The 19,456-nt window shown below is 55.6% G+C and overlaps 2 protein-coding genes across 5 annotated transcripts; one reads left to right on the top strand and one right to left on the bottom strand.

Annotated features, from left to right (window-relative positions):
* The first annotated feature begins 38 nt into the window (after positions 1-38).
* On the top strand, positions 39-9,118 carry LOC146427449 (neurogranin). 3 transcript variants are annotated; one of them, XM_085081601.1, is made up of 4 exons: positions 39-337; positions 742-812; positions 6,748-6,954; positions 8,913-9,118. In XM_085081601.1, exons 1-3 carry the CDS (start codon positions 184-186, stop codon positions 6,952-6,954), a joined length of 432 nt encoding a protein of 143 aa, XP_084937727.1. In that variant the 5' UTR covers positions 39-183; the 3' UTR covers positions 8,913-9,118. The 3 variants fall into 3 exon arrangements, with proteins under 3 accessions (XP_084937727.1, XP_084937729.1, XP_084937728.1); XM_085081603.1 differs by lacking the exons at positions 6,748-6,954; positions 8,913-9,118 and adding an exon at positions 1,934-2,732 and having other exon boundaries at positions 163-337; XM_085081602.1 differs by lacking the exons at positions 39-337; positions 742-812 and adding an exon at positions 4,236-4,419.
* Positions 9,119-9,818: 700 nt separating this feature from the next.
* LOC146427450 (endothelial cell-selective adhesion molecule-like) lies at positions 9,819-18,722 on the bottom strand. 2 transcript variants are annotated; one of them, XM_085081596.1, is made up of 7 exons: positions 18,576-18,722; positions 13,123-13,277; positions 11,623-11,839; positions 11,391-11,546; positions 11,123-11,245; positions 10,894-11,032; positions 9,819-10,547 (listed from the first exon to the last, which is right to left on the bottom strand). In XM_085081596.1, the coding sequence occupies exons 1-7, from the start codon at positions 18,619-18,621 to the stop codon at positions 10,196-10,198; spliced, it is 1,188 nt and encodes a 395-aa protein (XP_084937722.1). In that variant the 5' UTR covers positions 18,622-18,722; the 3' UTR covers positions 9,819-10,195. The 2 variants fall into 2 exon arrangements, with proteins under 2 accessions (XP_084937722.1, XP_084937723.1); XM_085081597.1 differs by lacking the exon at positions 18,576-18,722 and adding an exon at positions 15,428-16,529.
* Between the last annotated feature and the right edge of the window lie 734 nt (positions 18,723-19,456).

Raw genomic sequence — 19,456 nt, forward strand, 5'->3', positions numbered from 1 at the left:
CACAGAGGAGGCCGCGCGCGTGCGCGGCGGGCCGGGAGCGCGTCGCCCCCTAGCGGCGGCGCTGCCCCCCCGCAGACGTTAGTTCGCGAGTTCGAGTCCCCGCGCTGCCCGGTGACACCGGAGACTGTGGGCTGTGGTTAATCCCGGGCTGTACCGCTGTAGGCGGTCCGGTTAGAGGCGGCCATGTCCATCGCCGCCGCCAACACCAATATGAGGGTGCCCGCCGGCTTCCGGAACCTGCTGGAAGGGCTGGCGCGTGAGGTGCTGCGGGAGCAGCCCACCGACATTGTGGCCTTTGCAGCTCAGTACTTCCAAAAGCTGCTGGAGCAGAGACAGGGTGAGTGGCCTTGCCCAGCACCCACCCCCACACTGCCATCCCCCGCCCCAGGCTGCATTGCCTGCCCTGCTCCGTCTGCCCATCACCAGGGCATCAGGCCTGCCCCACATGCCCATTGCCCAGGCCGTCAGTGCTGCCCCAGGTGCCACCATCTACAGCATCAGGCCTCTCCTGTGTGCTCATCACCCAGGGCATCACACCTGCCCCTTGTGCCATTGCCCATGGCCTTGTGCCTGTCCCAAATGTCTGTCACCTACGGCCATCAGGCCTTCTACTGTGCCCGTCCCCCAGGATGTTGTGCCTGTCCCCCAGGATGTTGTGCCTGTCCCTCAAGCCCATCACCTGTGGCACCAAGTCAGCCCAGGTGCCCATTGCATGTGGCATCAAGCCTCCTCCTTCCCCAGCTGGTGGCCGTGACCCGGTGGCGTGGGGAGCCCTGCTGGAGGATGACCGTCGCACCTGGCCTCGTTCCAAGGTAGGCTGCCCTCCAGTCCGCACCTCCAGAGAATGTGAGGTGCCAAGAGCTGCACTGGCTCCCTGCTCCCACCCTTGAGCCATACCATCTCAATTTCCTTCTTTCCTCCAATTGCTGAAGGAGGTCAAGGACAAGTAGGGGGAGCAGGCAGCGCCAGGGGGAGCAGGCAGCACGCACAGCTCCGGGACACTGTGATTCCACCCCAAAATGTGCCGAGAGGAGCCGAGGGGGAGCATGTCCCCATAACCTTCATGAACTGGGACACCTCTCCAGAGACCCAACCTCGGCACTCGCCCCAAATCTCCCATTTCCCACCATCCAACCCCAAACCCAAAAAAACCCCCTCGGTCCTCCCCTGGCTCCTGCCCTTTTCCCCTGGGTAGGTGCTGTGCTCCCATCCCGCCCCTGCGGTGCTGTTTTAATGAGGAATTTTATTAACGAGGTCCCCACGATTATTATTATTATTATTAGCGCTGATCACCTGAGATTTCTCCCCGAAAAATCCTGGGTTTGGGGCTGAGCTGAGCACGGGATGATATTTTTAGCCTCTATATTTAGGCCCCTGCATCCCTGGAGGTTGGAAGAAACTTCATAACATCCCAGCGTGAAGGAATGATGTGACATTGCTCCTCTCCTCCTCCCCTCCATAAGCTGAGATACCTCTGTGGAATCTTGGGGCGCATACCAGGGCCACCCAGTCCTATTCCTACCTGTGAAATGCATATTTTCCCACCCAGAGTGGTTTCAAAATCCCCCCAAAAAAGTGACGGGGTTTGCTTCGAAGCCACCTGCTCTATTTCTGGAGGGGACTGAACCCCCCATCCATGCTCACCCCGTTTTTCCCCCCTCTTTCCTGTTTTCCCTCACCATATGTGGTACTCGCCCACGGCACGGGGCATGACAGCGGCTCCCCTGGGAAAAACAGGAAGGAGGGATGGGAAAAAAAAGCTGGCGGGGACCCCGTGCCGGGGCTGATGCCAACCAGCTACGCCTTGACCCCCCCTCCAGCACCGCCTCACCGGCTGCCGGCTCCTGCTTCAGCAGCCGGCAACACTGCCCGCCCAGGGCATCATTCCAGCATCCAATTCCCTTTTCTTTTAAGGATTTTTTCCTGTTTTAAGGGATTTTTTAACACCTCGGTGCTACCATCTCAAACCATGATGGCGGGATGTTCCCAGCAGGTTTTGCCAGCTGCAGTGCCTGTTCTCCCCTTCCGAAATCTTGGAAGTTATTTCCTTGGAAATCAAATTTTGGAGGTGCTGGAGCACCTGGAAAAGCATCATCCAGATGAAGGGGTCTGGGAAGGAAAAATGCAGAACCTGGATCAGGCTCAAAACCCGCCATTAATGATTAGAAATGTTCTGGCATTTCACATCCCTCCTCCGCAGCCACAGCCTGCGGGAGACGGCGGCGCTCGGCGGCTCTGCCAGGACCAGGGTGCCACGGATGGAGCAGATTTTGGGGACTAATTGAGGGACTAATCCTAATTTTGGGGCTAACTTCCCAGACCCGCGATGGATGAATCACCCCAAAAACCCTTCCCACTTAACTTGCCCAAAACACCCGGTCGTCTCTCATTGGAGCAGGCAGTGATGGATCTGGAGGGTCAAAAAACCAGGAAAAAAGGATCTCTTCCCACAAAAAAATCCTAGCAGAGCTGCAAAGGCTTCTCCTGGAAGCTGGAGCAGGGTTTTCTGGAGCAGAGCTATTCCAATCCCCTGCCACCCTGCCATGCTGGTGGGAAGAAGTGACAGTGGAAAAGTGGCTCCAGTGGGGAGAGCTGGGTGCCAATGACTGGGAGGGGAATTTCAGAGATGCTTGGGAGCATTTCCCAAAGGGGAATTTGAGTTCCTGGCTGCTGCTGGGGCTGTGACCCCCATCAACCTCCAAGTGTGGGTGAAGCAGTTGAGGGAGGTGGCAGTGGTGGGATGTGCCTGGGATGGGGTGGAGCGGGACGAGGAGTGGGATGTGTGGGTGTTCTGGGGAGCTGGGGTGGCAGGGGGCAAGAGGTGCCACCACCTGCACCCAGCTGGAGTGGCCTTGGAGAAAGAGGTGGGGATGGGATGGGAATGGGAACAAGGATGGTGATATGGAAAGGGACAGGGCCAAGGATAGGGACAGGGGTGATGATGGGGATCAGGACAGGCAGAGGGACAGAGATGATGGGGTTGAAGCTGGGAATGGGGGCAGGGATTGGTATCTGAAGAGCACGGGCACAAGAAATGGGATGGGGATCATGACAGGGATAGTGATAGAGATGGGGACAAGGACGGAGGGACAGTGGAGGTGATGGGGATGAGGTCAGGGATAGGGACAGGGCCGCTGGCAGCAGTGGGGACAGTGCCAGTTCCAGTGCCAGAAACAGTGATGTCAGTGGGACAGGGATGCTAACAGGCACAATGATGATGATGATGATGATGATGGTAGCAAAGAGGAAGGTTGGTGCCACCAGGCCCCCAAGCAGGACGACCCCTGTGAGCAAACTTGGCCAGGGAGAGCCAGTGGGGCCTGGCTGTGCAGGTGGGTCGGGGGGTGCCAGTGCCCGTCTTGGGGGGGCCACGCTGTGTTTTGGGGGCTGGCTGGAGCAGCATCGGCGCTGAGCCCACGGGCGACTTGTGCAGTTGCTTAGCAACTCCCAAACCCGGATTAGAGGCGAGCGAGGCAGGCGATGGGGGGGCCGTGGGCTGCAGCCCCCCGCATTGCCCTGGGGGTCCCTCCTCTTTCCTGGGGTGCCCCGGCTCACCCTGCCAGTCCCAGCAGCTCAGCATGGTCCGGGGGTGGCAGCAGGGTCTGCAGGGAGCACCAAGGGCTGTGAAAGTGGCTGGAACTGCAGGTCTGCTTGGAGACCACCCCAAATGTGGGGGGTCCGATGTTCCTGTGAGTGGGGAAGGGACCCCCAGACCCCAGAAGTGGAGCCCACTCCTCTGCTTGGAGCCTGCACTTGGGCACATCACCCCCGGGCTTCTGCGGGTGCTCGATGGGACGCAGTGTTCCACCATGCCCACTCTTCCTCACCATCTTCATCCTTGCCATCTTCTTCCTCACCCTCCTTCAGGACCAAGTCCTAAGTAGGTCAAAAAGGTTTTTTTCCCCCATGCAAACCAACCCGGGGGGCAAAACCTGCCTCCAGCATCACCGTGGGTTGTGTACCCCGCAAAACTGAACCCATTGCCCCCATTTGCTATAGCTTTGCCCCCCAAAAAACCCCCCACGCTGAGGGCAAGCCTCATCACATCTTGGCTCACATCCTCTGCATGTGATGTTGTGTTCCACGAAACTCCAAGGAGAGCTGCCGGCTCCTTTAAGTGTTAGGAGGGAGTTGGAGGCTGCGAAATAAAATTGGAGGAGGGAAAAAAAAAATTAAAGAAAAAAAAAAAAAAGAGGAGAAAGGGAGGAAAAAAAAATAAGGCACCCCCCCTTCCCCCCCAAAAGCCTGGCAGGGGTGTCGGGCTGATAGGCTCGCCCGGAGGAAAGCGCATTACGTAGGCAAGCGGCTCCGCTCAACTTGCCACCTGCGCCGGGAGAGCTGCCGGGGAAGCGAGATCCTGCCGGAGCCCCTCGCCCGCCGCTGGCCGCCCACCCGCCCTCCGCCATGGACTGCTGCAATGTAGGTCCCCCTTCCCCCGATCCCCCCAGCTCCGCTCCTGCCTTCCATCCATTGTTCCTGCCGTGGTCTGGGGGCGGCCGGGGGGTTCGGGGTGGTGGGGGCGGGGGGCGCGATGGGTGCTGCACCCAAGAGCTCAGCCAACTCCGCCAGCCTCCCCGGCGCTGCTGCAGCCCCCCAGGAGCCCCCCGAGCCCCCCAAACCCCCACTCCCGCTTCGCACCACTTCAGCATCCATCCCACCGGGGCCACAGCGCGGCCAGCATGCTGCGCCCCACAGCCCGCTGAGGAAAACCCCCCTGTCCTCGAATTCTGCTTTTATTTGGCTTTTTCTTCCCCCGACCCCACAACTGCTCTACAGGTGGGATCGGGGGTTGCTTATGGATAAAGGGCTTAACTGGGGTTGCACCCCTCTCTCCTCAGCCGAGGCTGAGCTCCCCTCCCTCCTGGCCACCAGCCGGCTTGGGCAGAAAAGCGCATTCTTTTCCCCTTTCTCCCTGATCCCCTGACTTTTCCTGCCCCTTTCCTCCTTTTTTTTCCCCTATATGATTTTTTCCCCCCTTTCCCCACTTTTTCCCCTGTTTTCCCCCTCCTGCTAAGACAGCAGCACAGGGAAAAGCCCCCATCTCTCCTCCTGGGCACCTCCAGAGAGGCAAAGCCCACCCTGGATATAGGATTTATCATCCCTGGATATAGGATTTTTCCCCCTGTGTATAGGACTTTTCCCCTCATATGTAGGATTTCTGAATATAGGATTTCTTCCCTAGATACAAGTTTTCATCTCCTGCATAGAGGTTCTCACCCCATGGATATGGTGTTTTTCCGCTGCATATAGGATTTCTCCTGTCGATATAGGATATGGCCCCCGTATATGGGTTTTCTCCCGTGAATATAGGATGTCTCCCCTTGATACAGGATTTTTTCTCTTGAATATATGTTTTTCCCACCTATATACAGGATTTCTCAACTTGGATATAGGTTTCTGCCACCTGTATGTAGAATTTCTTCCCTGAATATAGGATTTCTCCCCTGGATGTAGGAAATGCCCCCGCATATAGAGATTTCCTCCACCTGTATATGGTATTTCTCCCCTGGATATAGGATTTCCTCTCTCTTAATATAGGATTTCTCTCTTGGATATAGAATTTCTCACCTGGATATAGGATATGCCCCTCCATGTATGGGTTTTCTCCCCTGACTATAGGATTCCTTCCACCAGATATACTATTTCTCCCCTGGATATAGGTTTTTCACACTGTATATAGGATTTCTCTCCTGAATATGGATTGTTTCCCCCCACCTTTGCACATATAGGATTTCTCTCCTGAATATAGGCTTTCTTTCCTAGATATAGGATTTCCTTCCCCTGGCTATAGGATTTCTCCCCTGGCTATAGGATTTCGAGCCCTGGCTATAAAATTTCCACCTTGGACATATCATTTCCACCTTGGACATATCATTGCCACCTTGGACCCGTCCTCACCTTTCACAATGGTAAAACAACTCGAGCAACTTCGTGGAGCCATGGCACACTCCAATGGGATGAGCTTCCTCCCCCCCCAAACCTACAGCTTCCAAATAAGCCCCCAAAAACTCCTTTAAGTCCTTGCAAGTGCTGGTAGGGCATCATGAAGACTTCACCCCCACAGCTGCTGGCACTGGATCATCCAGTGCCAGCTCATTTCCACCTCATTTCATTTTTCCATGCTTTTTTCGCTGTTGAATTTGGTGTTGAGTCCAACTGCTCTGGTGGGATGTGGCGGGAGGGGAATGGACTGCAGTGATTTGTCCTTGGCGGGGCTTTTCCTCCCTTCCGGCATCACTCCTTTCCTGAATTTCCTGGTGTTTTCAACCAAAGCCCCGTGGAGGGATGCAGGAGGATGCAACAGGCTGCAAGGGAAGGGGAAACTGAGGCATGACCAACTCAATTTGTGCAGTGCGGCCTCCAGCCCAGTACCAAAAATACCCCTCAGAACCCATCCTCTGCTCCCATGGAATCTCCTCTCCCTGCATGATAACCCTGGCTGGAATCTGGCTTCCTGCAGCCCAGGGTGGAATTTAGGCATGAGCAGGAGGTGAAGCATCTTCTCCTACCTGCAGCTTTGGTTGCAACTTCGCCAAGACACCTGCAAGGGACCCTGATTTTTAGCAAAATTCCTCAATATTAGCAAAGGACCCTAATTTTTAACAAGCAAGCCTAATTTTTAGCACCTCTCCCCGCTAATTTTTAGAACAGGGGCTAATTTAGGACCTTCGTGAACGGATTCATTTGGGGAGGGAGATGCCCTGTTTGAGGTCCTACCAGCTGTAACCCTGCCGTTGCCACCACCAGGAGGGAGCCTGCACAAAGCTGGATGAGGACATCCTGGACATCCCTTTGGACGACCCTGATGCCAACGCGGCAGCTGCCAAGATCCAGGCTAGTTTCCGTGGCCATATGACCCGCAAGAAGATCAAAGGGGGTGAGATTGATCGGAAAACCAAGGACGCCGAGTGCGCCAACAGCACCCGCGGCGGCGACCTCCGCAACGGCGACTAGGTACATCCCAAATCCCGCTTCTTCCCCCCAGAATTGGGTCACTTCTATGAGGATGCTGCTCTGAGCATCCTTTGCTGTGTTGGTTTGGGATGGAGCATCCTTCCCCAAGCTGATTTGAGATGGAGCATCCCTCCCTGCAGAGACTTGGGATGGAGGATCCTTCCCCAAGCTGATTTGGGATGGAGCACCCTTCCCTGCAGAGATTTGGGATGGACCATTCTTCTCTGCGCAGATTTGGGATGGAGCATCGTGCCCCACACTGATTTGGGATGGAGAAGGGGTTTTTCCTCCCAGGAGATGGAAGCACACAGGCAGGCAGCCCCTTCCTTGCCCTAATTTTGGGTGCGCGCCGTAGTAGTTGGGAAGGATGGGAAGTAGGATGGGAAGGCGCAGCCCTAGATTTGGATTGAATCTCTCCCTTAGCAACACCACCCCGAGCGCCTCGCCTCAGCACATGCTATTTTTAAAAGCCTGTGTCACAGTCTCCTGGCAGGAAAAGGTAAATTTAAAAAGCGCCCACGGTGCCGAGGCCGCGTGGCATTGGAGCCCGGGGTGGTGGCTGCGCCGTGCCCGGGCCGTGCCCTGTGCCCCGCCGGTGCCGGGAGCGCGGGATGGCCTCGGCTACCGGCAAGGCTGCTCTGGGGTTAGCGGCGGGGAGGGCGTGCTGCCTGCTCAGCCACGTGAGTGTGGCGGGGCTGCTGGAGATGCGGCTGGGATGGAACTGGGATGCAGCTGGGACGGAACTGGGATGCAGTGAGGATGGAGTGGGAATGCAGTGGGGATTTAGTGAAGATACAGCGGGGATGAGCTGGAGATGCAGTGGGAATGCGGAGGGGATGAAGGGAAGGATGCAGTGAGGATGCAGCGGGGATTCAACAAGGCTGCAGTGGGAATGAACTGAGGGTGTAGTGGGGATGGAACTGGAACTCAGCTGGGACACAGTGGGGATGAAGTGAGGATGCACTGGGAACAGAACTGAGATGTAGTGGGGAAGCAATGGGGATGAAGTGAGAATGCACTGGGAACAGAACTGAGATGCAGTGGGGAAGCAATGGGGATGCAGTGAGAATGCAGTGAAGATTCAGTGAAAATGCAGTGGGGATGCACTGATGATGGAGAGGGAATTCAGTGGGGCTAGGATGAGAATGAACTGAGGATGCAGTTGGGGATTTAGTGAAGATCCAGTGGGGACAATGTGGAAACACAGTGAGGATGCAGTGGAGATGCAAAGGGGATGCAGTGGGGATGTGGTCAGGATGAACTGGGGATGCAGTGGGGAAGCAATGGAGATTCAGTGAGGATGCAATTGGAACGAACTGGAGATGCAGTAGGGAAGCAGTGGGGATTCAATGGGGCTGCAGTGAGGATGCACTGGGGCTGCAGTGAGGATGTCATAGGGCTGCAGTGGGGAGGCAGCTGCCAAGTGCAGGTGCTGTGGAGCTTCTTAGGGCCTGGAGGTTCCTTCAGAATGCCTCGTTCGGGGGGCTGAGCAGGTTGGCAGCAGAGCAGCCAGGTTCTCCTCCTTCTGCCTAGGGGGTTGCATGTTCCTGAGCTGGGTGAGGGCAGAGTGTGGGCAGCAGTGGAGGCAGGACCAGGGTGCAGGCAGGCTGTGGGCGGGCTGCAAGTAGGGCACAGGCAGGGTGTGGGCAGGGGGAGGGCAGGGAGAGGGTGCAGGCTGCAGGAGCAGCGCATGAGCAGGGTGCAGGCAGGGTGCAGGCAGTGGGCAGGCAGTGGGCAGGTGCAGGGCACAGGGAGCAGACGGCACAGGGTGCAGGCAGGGCACAGGGTGCATGAAGACTGAAGGTGCAGGCAGGGCTCAGGGTGCAGGCAAGGCTCAGGGTACAGGGTACAGGCAGGGCACAGGGTACAGTGCACAGGGTACAGGGCACAGGGCACAGGGTACAGGTTACAGGCAGGTCCAGGCCCAGGCTGACCACTCACTCTCTCCTTGCTTGCAGGGGCCACCAGCTGCTCCCCGGAACCCCCTCGCCACTGACCCAGCCCCGCCGCCGCCCGCCGAGGCCCAGGAGCTCCCGCTTCACCCCCTGCCCCCCGCATGCATCCCCCGGGGCCCCCCCACAGCCAGGCCCTGCCCCTGTCCCTGGCTGCCCCCCACCTCCCCAGAGAGCCCCCGCCCCAATAAACACCCCTGCCAGAGCCCCGACCTGTCCTTGGTGCCTTTTGATGTCACCGGCAGAGTGGTGAGGTCACAGCGGGGCAGAGGTGGGAGGGGTGTGGGGCAGGTGGTGCCCAGCAGTGATGTCCCACGTGACATTGTACAGGCACGTGTGACATCACTGCCAAGCGTGTGACAGCTGGCGTGACATCATGCTGGTGCACAGGGTGTGGTGTGACATCACTCGTGGGTGGGAGATGACTTGTGAGGTGCTCCCGCCATGAGACAGGTGGTGATGTCACTACTGGACATGTGACGGCTGCTGTGACATCATACAGGTGTGTGTGATGGCGGGAGTGACATCATACCACTGTGTGTGATGTCACTACTAGGCATGATTGTGGGTGTGACATCATACAGGCATGTGTCATGTCACCGCTGCTGTGTGATGGTGTGACATCACATAGGCACACATGACACCCTGATGGACACATGACATGTCTGTATGGCATCATACAGGCATCAGCCAGATGCTGTGATGTCACACACTCGTTGTGACATCATACCGCCTGACACACGGTGTGACATCACAGTCATGGGGTGTGACAACACGTGCATCATGATGTCACCTCACCCTGAGGACCTTGGCCGGTGCACTGTGACATCATCCCACCCAGTGACATCACCCAGAAGGTCGTGGGACATCCCTCCCCCCTCAAAATCTGCACAAACTCACCCAAAGCGCTGGTGCTGGGCAGTGCAGCAGCTTTTAATCAGAAAACCCCTAAAAAAAGTGTGTGTCCCCGTCACCCCACCTCCCACTTTTAATGCTCTTTTATGAAAAATCCCTCATTTCACCTGATATATAGATATAGAAAAAAATAATAATAAGGGGACTCCCCCTCAGGCAGGGCTGGGGCTGGTTGGGGGGTGATATTTATGGGGAGACTCGGTCCCCCCAAACCCAGAGAGCCCCTGCATCCATTAAACGCGCCCACGATGAGTCCAGCTGCTCGAGGCATCTGTTAAAAAGGAAACGAAACCCAAAAAGGGACAAAACCACCCCAGAAAACGGGGAGTGGGGTGGGCTGGCTATGGGCACCCCTGTTTTCTGGGGGGAGGTGCTCACACCAAGGAGCCAGCTCGGCTCTGTGCCGGCACCATGACAGGGACAGCACCTGCCCGTGCCAGGCTGGAGGGGGGCAATGACCCCAGGGGGGCAGCTGGGTCCTGGCGGCGCCGGGAGGTCCCGTTAACGGCGGGGGGTGAGAGGTTGGGGGGCCGCCCTCCTGCCCGGGGCGGGGGTCCCCGGTAGCTGCCGGTGGCGGTGAGGATGGAGGTGGTGTCGGATGGGGGTCTGGCTCCGTAGGCTTTCTCCCGGGTGCCGGCGATGGAGGACAGCGTGCTGGTTTTGGACATGGTGTCTGAAGCTGGGCTCCTTGCCCACGACGGGGTTTTGGGTGCCAGGGCATCCTCCCTGCCAAGAGGGGAGAGCATCAGAGATCAGCTCTGGGAACCCTTCCATTCCCTGCCCCAGTGCACCGTCCTTGAGCAACAAGGGTGTGCAGACCTCCTGGACCCTCAAACAGAGGGACAAAAGGGAAAGGGGAAAACAGGTGGAAAATGCCCTCATTAACTCTGAAACCTCATGACTCCCGATTGTTACCTCTGGAGCCTAGTGGTGACTGGCCAGGGATCAAAAACTCTTCCCCACTATTAACTCTGAACCTGAGAAATGACAGGCCAGAGGTGGAAACACCCTCCTCACCCAATAACCCTGAAACCTGATTATTTGAACCCCCTCCACAGGAAGAGCTCCTCACTTGATCTCGTTGGCTCCCTCCTCCTGGCTGTCACGTTTTTTCCTCCTGTAGCCGACAACCTTCTGGGCAAAGAAGATGATGGTGGCAAGGGCACCCAGGGAGCCCAGCACGGCGCCGGCAATGACTGCTTTGGTGCTCGCTGACAGAGAGAGACAGAGATTCCCTTATTCCTGCAGGGAGCTCATGGGGACGGTGTCCCTCCTCCCCGACCCTGTGGACACGTACTCACTTGAGTGTACCTCCAGGACGATGCTGCAGTTCTTAGAACCTGCTTGGTTTTCAGCCCTGCAGACGTAGACCCCCGACATTTCCAGGGAGAGGTTGGTCAGCTTGAGGGTGCCCCTGGCCCGGTCTGCAGGCGAGAAATTTGGGTGCTGCCTCACAGCCACCCCTGCACCCTCCACCTCCTCGTGCAGGAAGTGGGTAAGGGGATGAAGCCAAGGATTCTCCCAGCTGAATCCACCCCACTCCCCAGCCCCACACTGGTGCCAGCTTACCCTGGGCAGGAGGAAAGAAGACCTGCAGGGTGGGGGGCTCGCGCTGCCACTGGTATATGGGCGAGGGCTTCCCCTTCTTGGAGGAGCAGCTCAAGGTCACGTTGGCCCCCACGACGGCACTGCCGTGCAGCTGGCAGGTGGGGGTGGCTGGCGGCACTGTGGGCACTGATGTTAGTCCTGAGGGGCACCGCGGGGAGGTTCAGGGGAGCTGGGGTGACTGGCAGAGCCTTACCCAGGACGGTGAGGTTGATGATGCCCACGTTGTTGTTCGACCTGACGGTGTCATCATCCGCCACGTTGACGGTGCACATGTACTGACCCGAGTCGTGCTCCCGGGTGGCGTTGATGAACAGCGAGATGTTGTGGGTGAGGATGGGGTACAGAAACCCCATGCGGGGCTTCAGGTCCGTCTCCCCCACCTTCACCACCCCGTCCACGAATGCCAGGATCTGCACAAGGAAAATAACACATGCTTTCACTTCTGGATGCTGTGCTGGAGAGAAAAGCCTCCCAAACCCCAAATTTTGTAGAGCAGCGGTTGCTGCATAAGCGCCCTCCAGCCTCACCTGCTCTGAACATCCTGGACATGGGAACTGCAGGCAACTCCCCACCACAGGCACAAGTACCCCTGGCATGGGCACCATGAGCAACTGTCCCACCACCCCATCTCCCCATCAGGGAGGGCATTTTCCCATTGTGGGTGCCATGAGCACCTTCCAAGGACATCTACTCATCATGGGCATCTCCCCATTGTGAGCACGACAAGCACCTCCCTATTGCAGGCATGCCCCCAGTGTGGGCATCTCCCCCATGGACACAATGAACCTCCCCACTGTGGGGTACCCCCAGATCATGAGGACCACAATCATCTCCCCTGTAATGCACTGTAATTATTATTATTATTATTATTATTACAGAAATGCACTGTAAGCATTTCTCACCATGGACACCACAAGCACCTCCCTGTATGAGCATCTCCCCATTTTGGATCTCTCCCCATCCTGTGTCTCTCCCTGCTGTGGGCACCACAAGCACCTCCCTGCTGCAGGCACTGTGGGCATGACCTCATTGTGGCCATCTACACGTCACTATGAGCACCCCCACCAAGGACACCCCCCATGGTGGGCACCACGAGCTTCCCCCCATCATGGACACCACCCCATCCATGGGTGCTACAAGCAGCTCCTCAGTGCAGGCACCATGGCTATGTCCCCATCATGGGCACCATGAGCATCTCCCCCATGGTGGTCACCTCCCCACAGTGGGCGCCATGAGCTTCACCCCATCATGGGGTAACTCTCCACCAGGGCACCACATGTCCCCACTGTGGGAACCACACATCCCCATGGGCATGTCCCCCCCATGAACAGCTCCCCACTGTGGGCATCTCCTCATCAAGGGAGCCATGTCCTTACCATGGACACTTATCCATTGTGGGCCACCATGAGGTTCCCCTCATCATGGGCACTTACCCGTTGTGGGCATCTTCCCCACATGGGCACCATGAACCTCATCCCATCATGAGCATCCCATGGTGGGCACCATGAGCTTCCCTCCATCATGGGCACCTCCCTATCATGGGTATCCTTCCACCATGGGCACTGTGACCACTACCCCACGGTGAGCAACATAATCTTTCCCCCTCCATGGGCACCACCAGCACCCCCTCCATGGTCACCTCCCAGCTTGTCCCCCTCCATCTCCTGTCCTGCAGCCCCTGCCCTCTTCTCACCTGGAAGGGAACATCATTCTTTTTCAGCATCCAGGTGACATAGGGATTCTTCTTGGAGTGGCTGGTGTACCAGGCAGGCAGCACTGCCTGCTGCCCCTCCACAGAGTACACTGAGTCTGTTCCCACATGCACCTCCAGCACGGCCGAGGAGACACCTGCCCGTGAGAGAGGGAAGAAACCAGGATGTGACTCAACTCCAGGTGCCAGTTCTCCACAAAACCTCACTGACTGTGAGAAAAAACCCCATTCCCAAGACAAAAAACAATAATCCCGGGTTATCTCTAGGAAGCTGGGCCAGGAGAACATTGTGCCTCCTTCCCTGCCACAGGAAGTCTTTCCGTCTGCTCTGGAGGATGCAGGACATTGCTGTTCCCTCCCATCCCTGCTTCCGCCCCACACCCGGCTGGGGAAAGCCTAAGGACCAAGTCCCCCTTCCCAGCCACCTCCAGCAGGCAGACACCCCCTTAGCTCAGCACTGGGGTACTCCCAGCCCCCCATGATGCTGCACCAGATCCCATGGGATTTATCTGGAGGGGTTCCCCATATGCACCCCACAAGCCTTCCCCAGCATCCCAGCATCCCCTGCTTCTCGCTGCCAGCACTAAATTGGGATAATCCATCAGTGGCCTCTTCTGCTGCCCCATCTCATTCAGCCCCAAATATCCCATCCCAAACCCCCATCACCATGTCCCCTACATCCCAGCATCCCCCAAGCCCCCCTGGGAGGAGGTGATGGGGTAAGAATGGGTACCACAAACCAGAAAGGGATGCTCAGCTCCTGGGGGAAGATCATTCCCTGGCTTTGCCCGTAAGGCTCAGCCAGAAAATTAATCGGCTCAGGCCAGGCTGGGTGTGTGCTGGGGCTGGTTTGTTTTTCCCGGGGGAACATCACCGAGGCCCTGCATCCCGGCGGCTCCATCCCTGCATCCCTGCATCCCTGCATCCCGCCCATCGATCCATGTCCCCAGCTGGCCCTGCTCCTGCCAGCGCCCCAGGGATGCTTCGGGTGGGGATGCAGGGGGGAAACGATGATGCTACCCCCTCATCCCAAATCCCCAATTTAGGGGGAAAACCCCCCGGGTTTGAAGGATTTCGGGAGCTTTCGATGGCCTCGCACTTTTTCCTAAGAGCTCAGAAGTTGTAATTGGATTTTTCCAGGGTGGGAAGAGGAAAACAAGGCGCTGGGGGGTATTTTTAGTCTCCTCCTGCATCCGTTCATCCCCCTTCCTGGCAAGGCATTGGTGCCATTTCCGGACGGAGCCTTCCAGCTCCAGGCAGGAAACTCTGCTCCGGCTGATAAGTCTTCTCAGGAATTAAAAAAAATAATTAAATTTCCTTTCTCTGGTGAAAAACTGGGAGAAATCAGGCCCGGTCTGGTGAGGATGCATAAAAATAGCTCACCCAGGCTAAGAACATAAACCTTTAAATCCTGGAGAGGGGGGGGAATGCTGGAGGCGCCTGCAGATCCCAAACAATTGATAATATTATTTATTAATTATATAAAGCTGTGGTATCAGATCAAATAGCCAGTATGGAAAAATAATGGTAATTATAATGTAGTTTTTATGTAATTATACAGATAATTGTATTAAATTTAGAGAGCGCAGAAAGAAATATGGGGTGGCGACTCATTAAACTGGAATTTCCAGAATGAAATAGATCATCGAGAACATATAATTTATAATAGTTATAAATATAGGTATATTTTTGTAAGAATAGGGATAGTAGTGGGGATGTGATACTGATAATGGTGCTCAGAATAATGAGAGTAATGATCAAAGTGAGAATAATTATAAAAGTGGGAATAATTATAAAAGTGCTATTAATAATGATAATAATAATGGAAATAGTTATTATAATAATTATAACAATGATTAAAATACAATAATTATAACAGTCATAATACTGATAATAATATTAATAATTGTGATCAAAATGGTATGGTTCATTAATTATGTAGATGGCACAGCCCCTAACCCTCCCTGCATTCCCAACAGCTGGGAAAATCCAGGTGTTTTCAGCCCAGCTCCTCCATTATTATAAAATTGTGTTAAATTGTGATAATCTAGAAGAAAACAGACTATATTCAATAATTATATTGTAATTTCTATTAGAAATACTAGAGATAATAGGTAATAGACCTTGTAGAATAATTATAATTGTAATTTAATAAAAACAACTATAATAGTTATAATAATTACAATAACAATTATAATAGTGATTATAATGAGAATAACGGCAATAAAAGAGTGACAATAACTAAAATTATGATAGTGATAATTATAAAAAAAATCGTTAATAATACCGTTCATTAATGATGCAGGTGGCATCAGTAAATGATTTCACAGCTCCTAGACCTCTGTGCATCCCCAACAGCTGGGAAAATCCAGGTTTTTCACCCACCTCCTCCATCAGCATGAATTTTTGGGCACAAAAAAGGTGCTCAGCCAAATGGGTGCTGGGGATTCCTGGGAAATCCAGGCTCCAGAGAGGACAAAGATGCTCTGGCAGCAGCCAGAGGTTTCCTGTCGCACCGAGGCATTAAAACAGCCCCGAGTGCCTCAAAGCTGCAAAGCTCCCTCCCTGTGCTCTCCTCGGGGTGTGTTAGCTCTGAAACCTAATGCTGACCACGTTCGTTGTGCTCTGGGGCTGCAGCTTTGCTCTGTCATCCCTGAACTCCTGTGGCAGCAGGAGATCCCAGCTCCACCACCTCCCCTCCAGCGCATCGGGGAGAGGGAGATGGATCCAGATCTGAAGGCTCCTCGCTCCCCCAAACCCCATTTTTCCTGCAGAATTCACCCCAATTCCTCCTCCCAGGCTGATGTGAGCCCAGAAAAAGCTGGTGGAGCTCTGGAGCTGCAGGCACAGCACCGAACCCTCTGGCACAGCCCTGGCTTTGGCCACCTCGCCGCTCCAAATCCTCTAATGCTTTAACCAGATCGAAAAAATTAAGCCGCTCGCGGTGCTCATACACGTCCGGGGGGGCTTGGGGCCCTCGGCACCTCCCGCCTGCTCTTTGGGCTCAAAACCTGGATTTTTATCCAGCTGCCCTGAGCTAAACACCTGCCCGGCTGTTGTCCCTCTGCCCCAGCCCATCTGCTGGGATTTTTTTTTTACATATGGAGAAACAGAATCAACTTAAATTTACCTTTCAAAAACAAAAATCTATAATTTTTTCCCTATGGAATAAATATCTTTCAATTCAACACTTCAAAATATCTTAAATTTTCCCATGACAAATAAAAAACCTGCTTTAAATTTCCCTTTGAATTTTTTCCTTATACAAAAAAATCACCTTTAAATCCCTGCAATCTCAACATTAATCCCTGTGCCGATATCAAACGCCCCATTCTCATCTAAAATTGGATCATTTCACCCCAAAAAAGCTGTTTCCTGGCTCTGGCACTGCCTGAACCCCCAAAAAAGCAAATTCCCCCTCCAGCCCCCTCCCCAGGTCTCTAAACCATTAACTGAACGGGGAATTAAATCCCGGAGGCGGTTGGGGTTTGATGACCCCGGTTGATAGGATTAAGGCGCTGGAGTCATGTGAAACCCAGACCCAAATTAAATCCCAAAAGACCAAGCTTGAGATTTAAAATACACAGCGGGAATCTGGCCGGAAAAGGGACCCTTAAAAAAGCTTGGAAAAAGGTCAAGGAGCATCTCGGCACTGCAACGCAGCCAGTCGCCTTTTTTAAAATGATTTTTGGGGATTTTTTTCCTTTTCTTCCCTTAACTTCGACTATTTATAAACGGGCAGATAGGAGATGCCGGGCTGTGGAGCAGTGTCCCTTGGGAAAATCCACAGAGGCATTTCTCACGACCCCGGGGGCGGGGGGGGCAGAAAGTGCCGTATCCTCCAGAGAGACCAAATTTGGGGAAAAAAAATTAAATAATGCAATAATCATATGTGACTTTGCTATAGATGGAAACGTGCTTCACCCCTGGTCTGGGAGAGAGAGGCGGAGATGGGATGGGACGGGGATGGGATGGGCTGGGAATGAGATTGGAATGGGATTGAGGAAGGGGTTGGGGTTGGGATTGGGAATGGGATGGGATAGGGACTGGGAAGAGGACAGGGGTGCCAAATCCCTCATTTTGCTTTTCTCCATCATGATCCCATGAGGATTCCACAGGACGAGGAAGGATTGCTTGAAAGCAAAATTAAAGGAAAAACACACATTTGGAGTTCAAAAGTGCTGCATTTTTGGGCTGTGAGTGTCCCTGATGTCACATCCCAGGGCTCAAGCATGACTTTTCTTTTGGGAATCCATCACGACTCCATGCAAAAAATGCCATCGGGATGCGGCTAAGGAGTGCCCTGGTGGGATTTAAGGACTAAGTGACCCCCGCGTCTCATACCAACATCCTCTAGTTAACTTTTATCAGGGAAGAAAACCTCCAAGGAGGGACAAGTGGCGGCTCCAGGACCCCCACCCAGTGTTCTGCTGGAAGGAAACGCCGCTGCCATTGTTTTTGGGGCCATTTCCTTTTTCCAAAGGCCTCTCCTTCGCTGGGAACGCCAAAAGATGTTTCCTTTTGGAGCAACTGTGGCAGTTCCAAAAAAACTCAAATAAGGAGGGAAATTAGGGGGGCGAAGAAGGGAAAAACCCATGGATAGAGAAAGGTTGAGACCTCCAAACCAGCTGGGATGGCTGCAGAGCGCCAGTAAACAAGGGAAAACAAATGGATTTTTTCCCTGCCCAATGCCACGCAGGAAGGTGGATTATGGGCACTCACACATCCCAGCCCCTGGCATGTCCCCATATGGGGGTGCTTTGGGTTTGGGGTGCTAGAAGCAGCCGTTTGGCAGCTCCAAGGTACAAACAGCTTTTCCCAGGGGGACTCAGGTTTTCTCTGCTCCTAAAAGGGGAGGGGGGTGGACTGGCTGTCCCCACCTGCCAACCTGCCTGCTGGGGTTGGGGACAGGGGACACAGGGACAGGTTAGGGCTGCCATCCCCGCCCTCAGTACCCCCAGCTCCCTGCCGGTGCCACCCTAAAGCTTCCCAGGGTGCTGCCTGGTGGTGCCAGGCTCTCCTGTGTCTCGCCGGGTGCCTCCGGCCGCTCCCACACCCTGTCCGGTGAGCCCCTCGGTATCTCCGGCTCCTGCCCGATGCCCTCCCGAAAGCTCTCCCTCGTCCTGCCCGGTGCATCCCGCTTTTCCCGAGTCCTGCCGGGTGTCCCCCAGTACCACCGCGTCCTGCCCCATACCCGCCGAGCTTCCCCGCGCCCGGAGCAGCTCCCCCGATCCCCCCGCGTCTTGCCGGGCGCAGCCGCCACCACCGCCGGGTCCCGCCGGGCGCACCCCGAAATCTCTCCCGCGTCCCGCCTGGTGTCCCCCGCTTCTCCCGCGTCCCGCCGGGTGCCCTCCCGGTACCGCCGGGTCCCGCCCGGTGCCCCCCGCCGGTGTCCGCGCTGTCCCCCCTGTCCCCCCGGGTCCCACGGGGCTCACCCAGCAGCGCCGCCAGCGCCAGCGCCGCCGGTCGCAGCGCGCCCATGGCCGGAGCCGCCGCCGCAGCAGGTGCCGGGGGGGCCGGGGGGCAGCGGGGGAGGAGCCCCGCAGGTGGGGGCGGTGCCGATCCCACCACACCCCGAGTGGGTGTCCCATCCCCGGCCGTGACCCTCCCCCCGGGGTCCAGGCCAACCCTCCCCCCCGGGGTCCAGCCCCTCTCCAGCCTCCCCTTCGCAGCGTGCGATTATTAATTAATTATATGGGTTATTATTACTTATATTAGGGTTAAGGAAGGGCTCAGCGTGGCACATCCAATGGCAAATGTCACCCTCTCCGGGGCGGCACAGGGACCCCCAAACCCTCCCCATCCTCATCTCTCCCACGCTAGCAGGGGGGAACATCCCGTCCTGCATCCCTCACCCTCATCCCACCACCGCCCTTCAGAGAAACGCATCGATCCTGAAAAATGAACATAATCTCCAAAAAGGGACAATTCTGACTACCTGGTTTTCAGGAGCCCCGGGTGGATCCTCTCCGGCTCAGCCAGGGTTATCCCGGTCCTGGATCGAGAGCAGGGTCAGACCTCGAAGCCCCAGCAGAGATTAGACACTGGTGGAGGAGGAGGAGGCGGCGGTGGGGGCAGAATTAATCCCTTCTCGCCCTCGCCACCCCCCGTAAATCCAGCCTGGCCGCCAGGATTGCAGGATCCCGGGAGCAAGGAGGCTTTGGGGGATCGACCTGGCTTGATCCCACCAGGATTCCACCTCTCCCTGACAGCACTCTCACCCTCTGCTATATCTGATACCTCCAGCTTGGCAGCAGCTCTTAGGGGCAACTCACCTTGCTTTGGGGCCATTCCCTCTATTTCAAAGGGAGTCGGG

The sequence above is a fragment of the Lichenostomus cassidix genome, chromosome 24, assembly GCF_008360975.1.
Source record: "Lichenostomus cassidix isolate B80296 chromosome 24, HeHo_3.0, whole genome shotgun sequence".
NCBI lineage: Eukaryota > Metazoa > Chordata > Aves > Passeriformes > Meliphagidae > Lichenostomus > Lichenostomus cassidix.

Bases quoted from the DNA above. Each gene is read 5' to 3' on its own strand.
- LOC146427449 (XM_085081603.1), top strand. From the start codon at position 184: ATGTCCATCGCCGCCGCCAACACCAATATGAGGGTGCCCGCCGGCTTC. The intron at 338-741 runs GTGAGTGGCCTT...CTCCTTCCCCAG, and splicing joins GCTGCTGGAGCAGAGACAGG to CTGGTGGCCGTGACCCGGTG. The intron at 813-1,933 runs GTAGGCTGCCCT...TCCTGTTTTAAG, and splicing joins GCACCTGGCCTCGTTCCAAG to GGATTTTTTAACACCTCGGT.
- LOC146427450 (XM_085081596.1), bottom strand. From the start codon at position 18,621: ATGGGCGCGCTGCGACCGGCGGCGCTGGCGCTGGCGGCGCTGCTGG. The intron at 13,278-18,575 runs GTGAGCCCCGTG...TCTCACGGGCAG, and splicing joins GGCGCTGGCGGCGCTGCTGG to GTGTCTCCTCGGCCGTGCTG. The intron at 11,840-13,122 runs GTGAGAAGAGGG...TTCCTTGTGCAG, and splicing joins AGAATGATGTTCCCTTCCAG to ATCCTGGCATTCGTGGACGG.